The sequence below is a fragment of the Pygocentrus nattereri genome, chromosome 21, assembly GCF_015220715.1.
Source record: "Pygocentrus nattereri isolate fPygNat1 chromosome 21, fPygNat1.pri, whole genome shotgun sequence".
In the NCBI taxonomy this organism is placed as follows: Eukaryota; Metazoa; Chordata; class Actinopteri; order Characiformes; family Serrasalmidae; genus Pygocentrus; species Pygocentrus nattereri.
This window is the reverse complement of record NC_051231.1, coordinates 33,471,442-33,484,909: the sequence shown is the minus strand read 5'-3', so window position 1 is coordinate 33,484,909 and position 13,468 is coordinate 33,471,442. Positions and strand designations below refer to the sequence as shown.

The 13,468-nt window shown below is 39.4% G+C and overlaps 1 protein-coding gene across 1 annotated transcript; it reads left to right on the top strand.

Annotated features, from left to right (window-relative positions):
- The first annotated feature begins 831 nt into the window (after positions 1 to 831).
- LOC108416711 (myosin heavy chain, fast skeletal muscle-like) lies at positions 832 to 13,101 on the top strand. The gene is made up of 40 exons (XM_037532421.1): positions 832 to 880; positions 2,007 to 2,219; positions 2,606 to 2,749; positions 2,867 to 3,023; positions 3,201 to 3,228; positions 3,580 to 3,691; positions 3,770 to 3,862; positions 3,956 to 4,019; positions 4,413 to 4,511; positions 4,604 to 4,707; positions 4,794 to 4,932; positions 5,014 to 5,132; positions 5,219 to 5,368; positions 5,464 to 5,634; positions 5,733 to 6,039; positions 6,187 to 6,260; positions 6,367 to 6,454; positions 6,539 to 6,656; positions 6,760 to 6,883; positions 7,381 to 7,517; positions 7,638 to 7,893; positions 7,976 to 8,218; positions 8,347 to 8,523; positions 8,611 to 8,756; positions 8,849 to 8,939; positions 9,044 to 9,433; positions 9,646 to 9,772; positions 9,859 to 9,977; positions 10,096 to 10,292; positions 10,396 to 10,579; positions 10,664 to 10,829; positions 10,938 to 11,062; positions 11,145 to 11,453; positions 11,543 to 11,746; positions 11,835 to 11,960; positions 12,041 to 12,211; positions 12,295 to 12,399; positions 12,482 to 12,577; positions 12,707 to 12,838; positions 12,981 to 13,101. Exons 2-40 carry the CDS (start codon positions 2,019 to 2,021, stop codon positions 12,999 to 13,001), a joined length of 5,814 nt encoding a protein of 1,937 aa, XP_037388318.1. The 5' UTR covers positions 832 to 880; positions 2,007 to 2,018; the 3' UTR covers positions 13,002 to 13,101.
- Positions 13,102 to 13,468: the final 367 nt, after the last annotated feature.

The window sequence follows — 13,468 nt, the reverse complement described above, 5'->3', positions numbered from 1 at the left end:
AAATTCTGCATCAAATGATGAGTGCAATTTATTTATTTATATCATGAAAAGGTTGAAGTGACCCTGCAACAGAACTCCAGTGACATCACACAGCTTCTCCAAATTTGATCTAAGATTTCTTCAGTGCCAAATTTGATCTAAGATTTCTTCAGTGCCAAACTTGATCTCAGATTTCTTCAGTGCCAAAATCCATTAAAAAGAAGACTCTTCTTGTAATCTTAGAATCATTTTAATATTACCAAGCATGCATGTTTAAAAATAAAACTCAATGAAAATATGGACCATGCACAGCGGAAAAGTATCATAGAGTATATTAGGATTTGTGTGAAACGGCACAATTTTTTCTACTGTTTTACGAGCTTACATTAATGTATAACATTATTTTTAAAATTATTAGTTTAGTCAAACGAAAACTGATCAAATAAGACAAAGAAAAGAAGAAAATGTTTCACCTCTTTTATCAAAATACCTGAATCTGAACTATTCTGTCTAAAAACATATGAAATAAAGTGTTGCGGTGACTGCTACAGAACACCAGTATTTCACAGTATAATATGATACATAAGCACAACATCATCATTGCTACTTAGGGAGGAAATACACAAGCAAGAATCCATGACCAAACATAGCCTGAAGGTTCTGCTGAGTGAACACTAATGATCCTATATAAGAGGCTCCTGCAAGCACTGAGGCCAGCCCAGGAACCCTGCAAAGGTGAGTCTTACTAACTGATTACAATTATTTAATTCTGAGAAAAGTCTTCTTGGATAATTTTAATAATATTATTACAATTCTGTTTTGATTTATTTCTCAACTGTTTTCTTCTTTCAGAATATACAGCCTTTTCTGTTCACCATTTCCTTCACTTGGGAACAAAAAGGTAAGGTGTGAGTAGTGAGGCATGGGGCATAACCCAGCGCAGTAACAAATATTGTTATGAAATTAAATAAGTTAAAGGAAAATGTGCTTTCGGTCATCTCGTATTGATAGTAACATAATCTCTGATCTCCTTTCAAATCAGTCAGAGTGATATTTATCAGGATTAATTATATTTTTGTTACACTAGGAAAGATTTTGTTTTATCATAGCATTTTATGACAAGTGAGATGTGTGTAAGTCACAGAATTCACAGCTACATTACTTTCATTCCCCTTTAACATAGCACTGTACTGATAAAGTAAACTAAATACAGTGAGAGCTACCCAGTGCAGCCTATACAAGAAGGGGTGATGGTAACATGTTGCTACAACGAAGCCATCCAAAGAATATAATGTGAGAATTCCATATGTCCCCATATAAATTAATTTCACTGGAAACATTTCATAAAACTGATAACATGTAAATACAATATATGTACAGTTTCATCGTGCTGATATATGATGTTATACTTTGTAATGAAAAATGATAGTGGCTCACTGACCACATTTACGTTGATGCATGAAAACCTTGACATGGAACTGTACTGAAATAATTGTAATTATTAAGTGAAGTTTCACCTTCGCATCTAACCCAGCCATGAAGTGAAATACCACATACACACTAGTGAGCACACACACACACTAGGGGGCAGTGAGCACACTTACCCGGAGTGGTGGGCAGCCATATCCACGGCACCTGGGGAGCAAATGGGGGTTAAGTGTCTTGCTCAAGGTCACCTCTGTCTTGGACTGTCAGCTCTGGGAATCGAACCGGCAACCTTCCGGTCACAGGGCCAGTTCCCTAAACTCCAGCTCACGACTGCCACTTTTACCCTTCTATGTAGGTTTCGCTGAATTGTTCATAAGTGTTGAAATCATGAAATCATAGGTTGCTTGTATAAAAAAGCTGAATCCTTTTTACACAAGCAGCCTATTCTATACAAGTAATCCATGTATTAGGTGTTAGGATATGCCCCACTCTACTCAAACATCTTGTGCATGACATTGCTGGTCTACGTAAGATTTTATTACACTAGCCAGAAGTAGTCTTTTAAAGAAAACTGACAAACATATGAATTGTCTTCACAGTAAAACACCATCATGGGGGATGGAGAGATGGAATGTTTTGGGCCGGCGGCCATCTACCTCCGCAAGTCAGAAAAGGAGAGGATTGAGGCCCAGAACAAACCCTTTGATGCTAAGACAGCATACTTTGTGGCTGAGCCCGCTGAGATGTACCTCAAGGGTACACTAAAGAGTAAAGAGGGTGGCAAAGCCACTGTCGAAACTCTGTGTGGCAAAGTAAGCGAAAAGACCTATGACGAGGTTGTAGGGCCTCATTCACTAACCGTGCTCAAGAAGATAGTACTTAAAACGCAAGAGGCCCATAGTTCTCAAAGTTTTATTGCTTGTTAATGGTACTGCTGAGTATATCCAACACATACAAAGAGATTTTTGCTTCATAAGTAATGTTTCATAAATGATGGATCCATCATATTGTTCATCTGTAAATGTAAAATTACTGTTTGTCTGGGAATGTATTGTAATGCAATGAATTTCAGCCTGATCATGGCCATGAAGAGACCAGGACATAGGCGTACATGTAAATGCTTCATACAATGCACTGTGTATCTCTCAGACATTCTATTTAATTACAAATCAAACTAATCTGAATTGTTTTTGTACAGACCCTCACAGTTAAGGAGGATGATATCTATCCAATGAATCCTCCCAAATTTGACAAAATTGAAGACATGGCCATGATGACCCACTTGAACGAGCCCTGTGTGCTGTATAACCTCAAAGAGCGTTACGCAGCATGGATGATCTATGTAAGTTAATTCAAAAGAACAATTATATATATACATTCATACATACATACACACACACACACACACAAAAAGTGAGTAATATTACAATTCTGGAAATGTTTCTATTCACATCTTCAGACCTACTCAGGGTTGTTCTGCGTCACTGTGAACCCCTACAAGTGGCTCCCAGTATATGATGCAGTTGTTGTGACTGGATACAGAGGCAAAAAGAGAATTGAAGCCCCACCCCACATCTTCTCCATCTCTGATAACGCATATCAGTTCATGCTCACTGGTATGATATTCCTCAAACAAAAAAAGGAAAACAGTACATAAAAATAAAACAACTTAAGAGAAAGGAAGTAAAGTCGCACGGAAAACTGTTAAAACTGTAAAAATGGATCATTGTGAATAATGTGACATGTTATCCTTAATAGTATATAATGCTATCCTATACAATGTTTTCCTTTAGATCGTGAAAACCAGTCCGTCCTGATCACGTAAGTGCAACCTGATATCCCTATGAAGGAGCTTTTACATTAGCATTCTTTGTTTCTAAGATATCACCAATGCAAATGATTGGGTGACAATCTGAGCTAAAATCAGCATCTGCCAAATACTACAGCTCACTCTTAAAGAAGCACTCTTCTCTTTCATATTCAGTGCATATGCAGATTTAGTACATTTAACATTTTGAGGTGCTTCTGATGTGACAATTGACCCACATGATAAAATGATAACAGAAACTCTCAAAGACATCAGTAAATTAAGTAATTTCTAAAATTCTTAAAATACTCTGAAAGCAAAGCGCATTATTATTAAAACTTAATATTGTTCACTTCTATTCTCAGTGGAGAATCTGGTGCAGGAAAGACTGTGAACACCAAACGTGTCATCCAGTACTTTGCCATAATTGCAATGACTGGACAGAAGAAGGCAGAGCCTGTTCCTGGCAAAATGCAGGTAAATAAATCACTATTGTAGGATTTTCAGAACACTTGTGAGTGAACTCCTTACTAAAATGTATGTTATCACATCTAGGGTTCGCTGGAGGACCAAATCATTGCAGCCAACCCCCTCCTGGAAGCTTATGGTAATGCCAAGACTATCAGGAATGACAACTCTTCTCGTTTTGTAAGTACATACAAACAAGTTCAAACTCTGCATACAGCATAATGAAAAATACAAAAAATACAGAACCAATTAAAACATTTTATGAATTTCCAGGGTAAATTCATCAGAATTCATTTTGGACAAACTGGCAAGCTGGCATCAGCTGATATTGAAACCTGTAAGTTTCTGTCCTTAGAGAATTTCATTCATTTATTTTATTATTCTGTAAATCCTACTGTCCTCCCTCAATGATGTCATGTGTTAATACAATAAACATGAGATATGTGTATAACAGAATAAGAATCTGTACTGGAAAATGACGGAACATGTTACCTACAAAACTGTGGGGGGCTATTGTAACTTTAAAAAAAGGGGTACCTGCTATGTGCCCAAAGCAGCAAGCAAACACTGCACAGCCTGTCTGCACTTGTTTGTTGTTCATTAACTCGGCAACACTGCACCACTTTACTCTCTTCAGTTCAAGAACATTAGATTAAAAATCTAACTGAAACAATGAAGGCACAGATCATGTTAGTAAATGCAACTATTACTAATATCAACATTTTGACAGATCTACTGGAAAAGTCAAGAGTCACTTTCCAGCTGTCTGCTGAGAGGAGCTACCACATCTTCTACCAGCTCATGACTGGACACAAGCCAGAGCTGCTTGGTACGGAACCTAAAGGCTTATTGCTACCATTTCTTCTTAGTTTAGTTGTAGAACTGATCTGGTCTAAAGACTTTATTTTGTCTTTCACACAGAGGCACTGCTCATCACCACCAACCCCTATGACTACCATATGATCAGCCAGGGTGAAATCACAGTTAAGAGCATCGACGATGTGGAAGAATTCATTGCCACAGATGTAAGTACAACTTCACTGAACTTCAGATGTTTTTTTTTAAAAATATGCCTCATTCTGGTCCATCAAATCTGTTTCACCAAACACAGACTGCTATTGACATTCTGGGCTTCACTGCTGATGAGAAAATTAACATCTACAAGCTGACTGGTGCTGTGGTGCATCACGGCAACATGAAGTTCAAGCAAAAGCAGAGAGAGGAGCAGGCTGAGCCTGACGGCACTGAGGGTAAATCACAAGATAAATTTGGCTTAATTAGAAGCATTTGCATCAATTCCTAACAAGAAACATTTTAACATTTATCTTCAGTGGCTGATAAAATTGCCTACCTTCTGGGCCTGAACTCAGCTGACATGCTGAAAGCTTTGTGCTACCCCAGAGTCAAGGTCGGAAACGAGTTTGTGACCAAAGGCCAGACTGTACCTCAGGTAATGTGCTATTATTTGACCAAAACAAGAACAAAGGTTTTTTCAAATACCTACGAAGTAACAAAGAATACTTTTGAACTCTACAGGTCAACAATTCAACAATGGCTCTTTGCAAGTCTATCTATGAGAAAATGTTCTTGTGGATGGTCGTTCGTATCAATGAGATGTTGGACACAAAACAGCAGAGGCAGTTTTTCATTGGTGTGCTGGACATCGCTGGATTTGAGATCTTTGATGTAAATACAAAATATTTATAGTTCAGTCATAGTCAAGTGACACAAATTATAAATAAAACAATATATTCTATGAACATGGTTCTTTTGAAATACAGTTCAACAGCTTGGAGCAGCTGTGCATCAACTTCACAAATGAGAAACTGCAACAGTTCTTCAACCACCACATGTTTGTGCTGGAACAAGAGGAGTACAAGAAAGAAGGGATTGAATGGGAGTTCATTGACTTCGGTATGGACCTGGCTGCCTGCATTGAGCTTATTGAGAAGGTAATCTGCTTAGAACCAACAGCCACTTTCAAAGAACAAACACTATCTTTACAAAGGTGCTCTCATGTAACTCCCCTGTCTAAATCTGTCATAATTAGCCAATGGGCATCTTCTCCATCCTTGAAGAGGAGTGCATGTTTCCCAAGGCAACAGATACATCCTTCAAGAACAAGCTGCATGACCAGCATCTTGGCAAGAGCAACGCCTTCCAGAAGCCAAAGCCTGCCAAGGGCAAAGCAGAAGCCCATTTCTCTCTTGTGCACTATGCTGGCACTGTAGATTACAACATTGTTGGCTGGCTGGACAAGAACAAAGACCCCCTGAATGACTCTGTTGTTCAGCTGTACCAGAAGTCAGCAAACAAACTTCTGTCCCACCTGTATGTAGGTCACGCTGCTGCTGATGGTAAGGAGACAAAAAAAAACTTATACATGCTTAAAAAAATCTACTTATACATAATTTTTGAGAACTAATGGAAATCAGTACAAAGATTTATTAAATCTGCAGCAGTAACTACACTATCATACAGATTAATTACATTTTTTTTAATAGATGCTGGTGGAAAAGGTAAGAAGGGTGGGAAAAAGAAGGGCGGTTCCTTCCAGACTGTGTCTGCTCTGTTCAGGGTAAAAAACTTTTATACTGAAATAAGATATGAATATTAGAAGAGGATGCATGTGCCAGTCTGCATGACCTTAGTTAACAGACACTGTCATGACACAAAATCCACAGGAGAACCTGGCCAAGCTGATGACCAACTTGAGGAGCACTCACCCTCACTTTGTCCGCTGCTTGATTCCTAATGAGTCCAAGACTCCAGGTAGGTGCTCTTCATAACATGTATATTGCGAAAATGTATTCAAAATTCAAAATATACATGGCATCATTACTCCTATACCTTTAGGTCTGATGGAGAATTTCCTAGTTATCCACCAGCTGAGGTGTAATGGTGTGCTGGAGGGTATCAGAATCTGCAGAAAGGGATTCCCCAGCAGAATCCTCTACGGTGACTTCAAGCAAAGGTCGCTTTCATAGTCGTCACATTTAAAAATATAAAACAGTTACAAAATAGTTCCAAACAGTTACTAATTTGCCACATTTACTGAATCACAATTGTGAAAACAGATACAAAGTCCTGAATGCCAGTGTCATCCCAGAGGGACAGTTCATTGACAATAAAAAAGCCTCAGAGAAACTGCTGGGCTCCATTGATGTGGACCACACCCAGTACAAGTTTGGGCACACCAAGGTTAGTGTTACTATTAATGGTAGCTCAAATTATTTTCATAACATGGGAATATAGCATATTGGAAGTCTAAAATTTATTTCATGTATATTAATGACCGACTACTTAACTAAAATATAAAATCTGTGTCAATGTCTGCAATGGTGAAACATGGTACCTGTCTGTTACTTTCTAAACTGCTTATGTTTCCGGGTCGACGGCGGGGGGGCATGAAGCCAATCTGAGTGGTCATTGGGCAGAAGGCAGGATACACCTTAGATAGGTCACTAGTCCATGGAAAAATACACAGAGAATATAAATATCTGTGGTGAATTAGATGACATTTTAAAGTTTCTTGGTGGAGCAGGACAAGCATGAATGAACGAGGTCCCTTACTAATACAGAATGCTTTATAACAGCAAATGTGAGCTAAATTCTACGAGTGTGTAAAATATATTAAACATACTTTATAGGTACACATTAAAAACAGGGGTCAGTAACTTTATAAAATGTCTGTTTAGGTCTTCTTCAAAGCTGGTCTACTTGGTACCCTTGAGGAGATGCGAGATGAAAAACTAGCATCTCTGGTGACAATGACTCAAGCATTGTGTCGTGGCTACCTTATGAGGAGAGAGTTTGTCAAGATGATGGAGAGGAGGTATTTTTAGATTAATAAAGCAGACAGACATCATATGAATATTTAAACACACAAGAATAATCAAGATATAATCTTAAAATTGAAAATGCAGCATGAAGAACTGAACCATCTTCATTCTAGGGAGTCCATCTATAGCATTCAATACAACATCCGCTCATTCATGAATGTGAAACACTGGCCATGGATGAAGCTGTACTTCAAGATCAAGCCTCTTCTGAAGAGCGCAGAAACAGAAAAAGAAATGGCTAACATGAAAGAGAGCTATGAGAAAATGAAGGAAGATCTGGCAAAAGCACTGGCCAAGAAGAAAGAGCTTGAAGAGAAGATGGTGTCACTTCTTCAGGAGAAAAATGACCTGCAACTGGCAGTAACATCTGTAAGTCTTTACAATGAAGTTTGCACATTCCAAGACATGGGATAATCTTAAAAATGTTTTAAAAAATCCTAATAACTCACAGGAAACAGAGAATCTGGCTGATGCTGAGGAAAGGTGTGAGGGCCTCATTAAGAGCAAGATCCAGCTTGAGGCCAAACTCAAAGAGACAAATGAGAGGCTGGAGGATGAGGAGGAAATCAATGCTGAGCTGACCGCCAAGAAGAGGAAACTGGAGGATGAGTGCTCTGAGCTGAAGAAGGACATTGATGATCTGGAACTCACCTTGGCTAAAGTGGAGAAGGAGAAACATGCCACTGAGAACAAGGTTAATAGTTTATACATATAAGTGCAGTTAAAGACTGTGGAAGATTAGACGTGCAAGGTTTATATCATGTGAGAAAGCAATATTCATAAATTAATGATAATACACCATTTCAAAATGTTTTCAAACAGGTGAAAAACTTGACTGAGGAGATGGCCTCTCAGGATGAGAGCATTGCCAAGCTTACCAAGGAGAAGAAAGCCCTCCAAGAGGCACACCAGCAAACTCTTGATGATCTCCAGGCAGAGGAAGACAAAGTCAACACTTTGACCAAATCTAAGACAAAGCTTGAACAACAAGTGGATGATGTAAGATCAAACAACAATATATACAATAAATGTACTCTACAGTCCTCCTGTGCCTTCCTAAGAATCTCTGCTTTCCATGAATTATAGCTTGAAGGTTCATTGGAGCAAGAGAAAAAACTCCGCATGGACCTTGAAAGAGCCAAGAGGAAGCTTGAGGGTGACTTGAAACTGGCACAGGAGTCCATAATGGACCTGGAGAATGAAAAGCAGCAATCTGAAGAGAAGATCAAAAAGTATATAAACCACCATACAGTGTAGATAACAAATAATTCATTTATTCAAACGAGATGAAATAAGGATGTATTCTATGCCATTTTCATGACAGGAAAGACTTTGAAATCAGCCAACTTCTGAGCAAAACTGAAGATGAACAATCCTTGGGTGCTCAGCTTCAGAAGAAGATTAAGGAGCTCCAGGTAATTCGTCTCTGCAGAAACATAACATTCAATTAAGCTACATTTAACGTAATCTATTTATACATCTAACACATATATCTAATGACTGAAAATCTTTCTTTCAGGCTCGTATTGAAGAACTAGAAGAGGAAATTGAGGCTGAGCGTGCAGCTCGTGCTAAAGTTGAGAAGCAGAGAGCCGATCTCTCCAGGGAACTTGAAGAGATCAGTGAAAGGCTTGAAGAGGCTGGTGGAGCCACAGCTGCTCAGATAGAGATGAACAAGAAGCGTGAAGCTGAGTTCCAGAAACTGCGGCGTGATCTGGAAGAATCCACTCTGCAGCATGAAGCCACAGCTGCTGCCCTCCGCAAGAAACAAGCTGACAGTGTTGCTGAGCTTGGAGAGCAGATCGACAACCTTCAAAGGGTCAAACAGAAGCTGGAGAAGGAGAAGAGTGAATTCAAGATGGAGATAGATGACCTGTCCAGTAACATGGAGGCTGTGGCAAAAGCAAAGGTGTGTTAACATTGAGAGGAAAAATACAGTTTGCATAGAAAACAATGTAGGATGTTTAGTTACTTCATGTTCTGTTTTATGCACATTAAAGCTCAGCTAAGGTGGATGAAATGTGCTTGAAAGATTATATACTGCATTCCATACGGGATATAATTAAAATGTGTCAGCATCCTTCTTCATTTCAATTATTTTCAATGAGTATATATTTCTAGGCAAATCTAGAGAAGATGTGTCGGACTCTTGAGGATCAGCTCAGCGAATTCAAAGCTAAAAATGATGAACATGTTCGTCAACTGAATGACTTGAGTGCACAAAGAGCAAGACTACAGACTGAGAATGGTAACTAAAGGCAAAACAAGTAAGCAATTAAAATTATTGAAAATTTGCTTCACTTTTATAATCTAATTTCCTTAAACTTTTCCAAGGTGAATTTACCCGTCAGCTGGAGGAGAAGGAAGCACTTGTTTCTCAGCTGACCAGAGGAAAACAAGCTTACACACAGCAGATTGAAGAACTCAAAAGACAAATTGAGGAGGAAGTCAAGGTACTATTAAAATGCAGTATTTGACATAATTTTAATTGTTTCACATTTGTATTATAGTTCAGCAACACCAAGTTAAAACAACAAGCACCGTTTCAAAAAAGTGTGTGTTTCATTTTAGGCAAAGAACGCTCTGGCTCATGCTGTCCAGTCAGCACGTCATGACTGTGATTTGCTCAGAGAGCAGTTTGAGGAAGAGCAGGAGGCCAAGGCTGAGCTGCAGCGTGGAATGTCCAAGGCCAACAGTGAAGTGGCTCAGTGGAGAAGCAAATATGAGACAGATGCCATCCAGCGTACTGAGGAGCTTGAAGAGGCCAAATTAGTAAATGCTGAATTGTAACAAGTAAACAGTTCCTCATTTTCAACACAAAGACACAGTTGCTAGATAAACATGTCACATTACAAAATTTGACCTTCTCAGGAAAAAGCTTGCCCAGCGTCTACAAGATGCTGAGGAATCGATTGAAGCTGTAAATTCCAAGTGTGCCTCTCTGGAGAAGACCAAACAGAGACTTCACGGTGAAGTGGAGGACCTCATGATTGATGTTGAGAGAGCCAATGCTCTGGCTGCCAATCTTGACAAGAAGCAAAAGAACTTTGACAAGGTAAAGGGCTTGTTGGCTAAAACTGAACAATGAAAATGCACCAAAATCTGTCTGTCTGAATACAAATGTAATTTTACCTTCTAGGTTTTGGCAGAATGGAAGCAGAAGTATGAAGAAGGTCAGGCTGAGCTGGAGGGAGCTCAGAAAGAGGCTCGCTCTCTCAACACTGAACTCTTTAAGATGAAGAACTCATATGAGGAAGCTCTTGACCAGCTGGAGACCCTGAAGAGAGAGAACAAGAATCTGCAGCGTATGTGACTTAGAAATTAACAGGCACATACAAATGTTAATAGAAATATTTTTAAACAATACATTAAGACAAACAAAAAGAAATTACTACTCTCATTTCTCATTTCAGAGGAGATTTCTGACCTGACTGAACAGATTGGTGAGACTGGAAAGACCATCCATGAACTGGAGAAGGCAAAGAAAACAGTGGAGACTGAGAAATCAGAAATCCAGACAGCTCTTGAAGAAGCCGAGGTAACACGACACGTGACGTAAGTAAATGTAAAGGTATAACTGGTTTGCAGGAAACAGTTTAATATTTAACGTTATTTTTCAGGGCACACTTGAACATGAAGAATCCAAGATTCTTCGAATCCAACTCGAGCTCAACCAGGTAAAGAGTGAGATTGACAGGAAGCTTGCTGAGAAGGATGAAGAGATGGAGCAGATTAAGAGGAACAGTCAGAGGGTGATCGAGTCCATGCAGAGCACTCTGGATTCTGAGATCAGGAGCAGAAATGATGCTCTGAGAATCAAGAAGAAAATGGAAGGAGATCTCAATGAGATGGAGATTCAGCTGAGCCATGCAAACCGTCAGGCTGCAGAGGCACAGAAGCAGCTCAGAAATGTTCAAGGACAACTCAAGGTATTTTCTCACTTCAATTCATACTTCCTTTCTAACATCCTAATCCTAGTCACCTAGACACTGAACAACTGTAATTAATTTTCCATAAGGATGCCCAACTGCACCTTGATGAGGCTTTAAGAGGACAGGAAGAAATGAAGGAGCAGGTTGCCATGGTGGAGCGCAGGAATAACCTGATGCTGGCAGAGATTGAGGAGCTGAGAGCTGCACTGGAGCAGACAGAGAGAGGCCGCAAAGTGGCTGAACAAGAGCTGGTTGATATCAGTGAGCGCGTGGCATTGCTGCACTCTCAGGTATGTTCTACCAGCTCATTAGTTTGCTGTTCCTTTCAACTTCCTTGCCAAATCACCTTAAGGGCTTGACTGTAATTCCTTTTAACAGAATACCAGTCTAATCAACACCAAGAAGAAGCTTGAGGCTGATCTGGTGCAGATTCAAGGTGAGGTGGATGATACAGTTCAGGAGGCGAGAAATGCTGAAGAGAAGGCCAAGAAGGCTATCACTGATGTGAGTGATTAACTGCACAGATTTTACATGTGTCTTCTATAACGGAAAAAAGGAAATTGATTTCATGGCTTTTATTATAGGCTGCCATGATGGCAGAGGAGCTGAAGAAAGAACAAGACACCAGTGCTCACCTGGAGAGGATGAAGAAGAACCTTGAGGTTACAGTCAAAGATCTACAGCATCGCCTGGATGAGGCTGAGAGCCTTGCCATGAAGGGTGGAAAGAAACAGCTTCAGAAACTGGAGTCTAGGGTATGACGCACTCTTTATCCAGTGGAAATAGAAAAGAATACATTATTTTGTTTAAATTTGACACATAAAACATTGTATTCTAGGTGCGTGAGCTGGAGGCTGAGGTTGAAGGTGAGCAGAGACGTGGCGCTGATGCTGTTAAAGGAGTTCGCAAATATGAGAGGAGAGTGAAAGAACTCACCTACCAGGTAAAGTACTAACTGAGTAACATACACACTATAAAAACAATATCTACTAGACCAAGCAAACCCTACAACAGAACCTTTGCAGACTGAAGAAGACAAGAAGAATGTAAACAGACTGCAGGATCTGGTGGACAAGCTGCAGCTCAAAGTGAAGTCCTACAAGAGACAGGCTGAGGAAGCTGTAAGTGTGCCATTACGTGTCTTGCATTGTACATGCAGTGCAATATAATGAGTGACAAGACCATGCAGATGAACATGTTTCACTCATAAAAACAACATTAAACCATCTGACTTGACTTCATTCTCACAGGAGGAGCAGGCAAACACTCACCTGTCCAGGTTCAGGAAGGTGCAGCATGAGCTGGAGGAAGCTCAGGAGCGTGCTGACATTGCTGAGTCTCAGGTCAACAAGCTGAGAGCCAGGAGCCGAGATGCTGGAAAGGTAAAGTCTACTTATTCAAACAAACACGGAAAGTCTTAGAAACACATGAGCTTCTGTTGGCATAAATCACAGTTCTTTTAAATGATCACTTTTAATAATCAGCAATACACTCTGTTACTAATAATATGTCTATGTGTTTTAGGGCAAGGAAGTGGCAGAATAAAGGGTGAAGACCACAAGGGACACTAACAAGCAATAATAAAATATGTATTTCTTGTTTAATGTCCATGCAAACTGTAGTTCAATAAAACTGACAGAAACAATCAAGTGTTTGTATTTTTTTACTTTTCTGTTCACAGAAATACTTGACCCACAATGCAAACTTATCTTCAGTACCAAAAAGAAAACAGCAAAGATTGTAAGCTGGTAAAAGTATAGTCAGTATAGTGTCATTTCACATTTCTTAAACACCTTGAGCACTTGCAATGGAGCATTAAAAAGAATTAAAATGAAAACTACTGTCAGGCTTCAGTTCATGTATTGTTATCTGTAAAACAAACCGTAACTGAAACAGCCTCTGAAATTTGTGGAAAGATGACATCAGAGAAACGGAGACTATAGAGTTACTGTGTACAGATACTGACCTTTACTTTATTAATAACAAGTAATAATTAGCTTTTACTATCTACA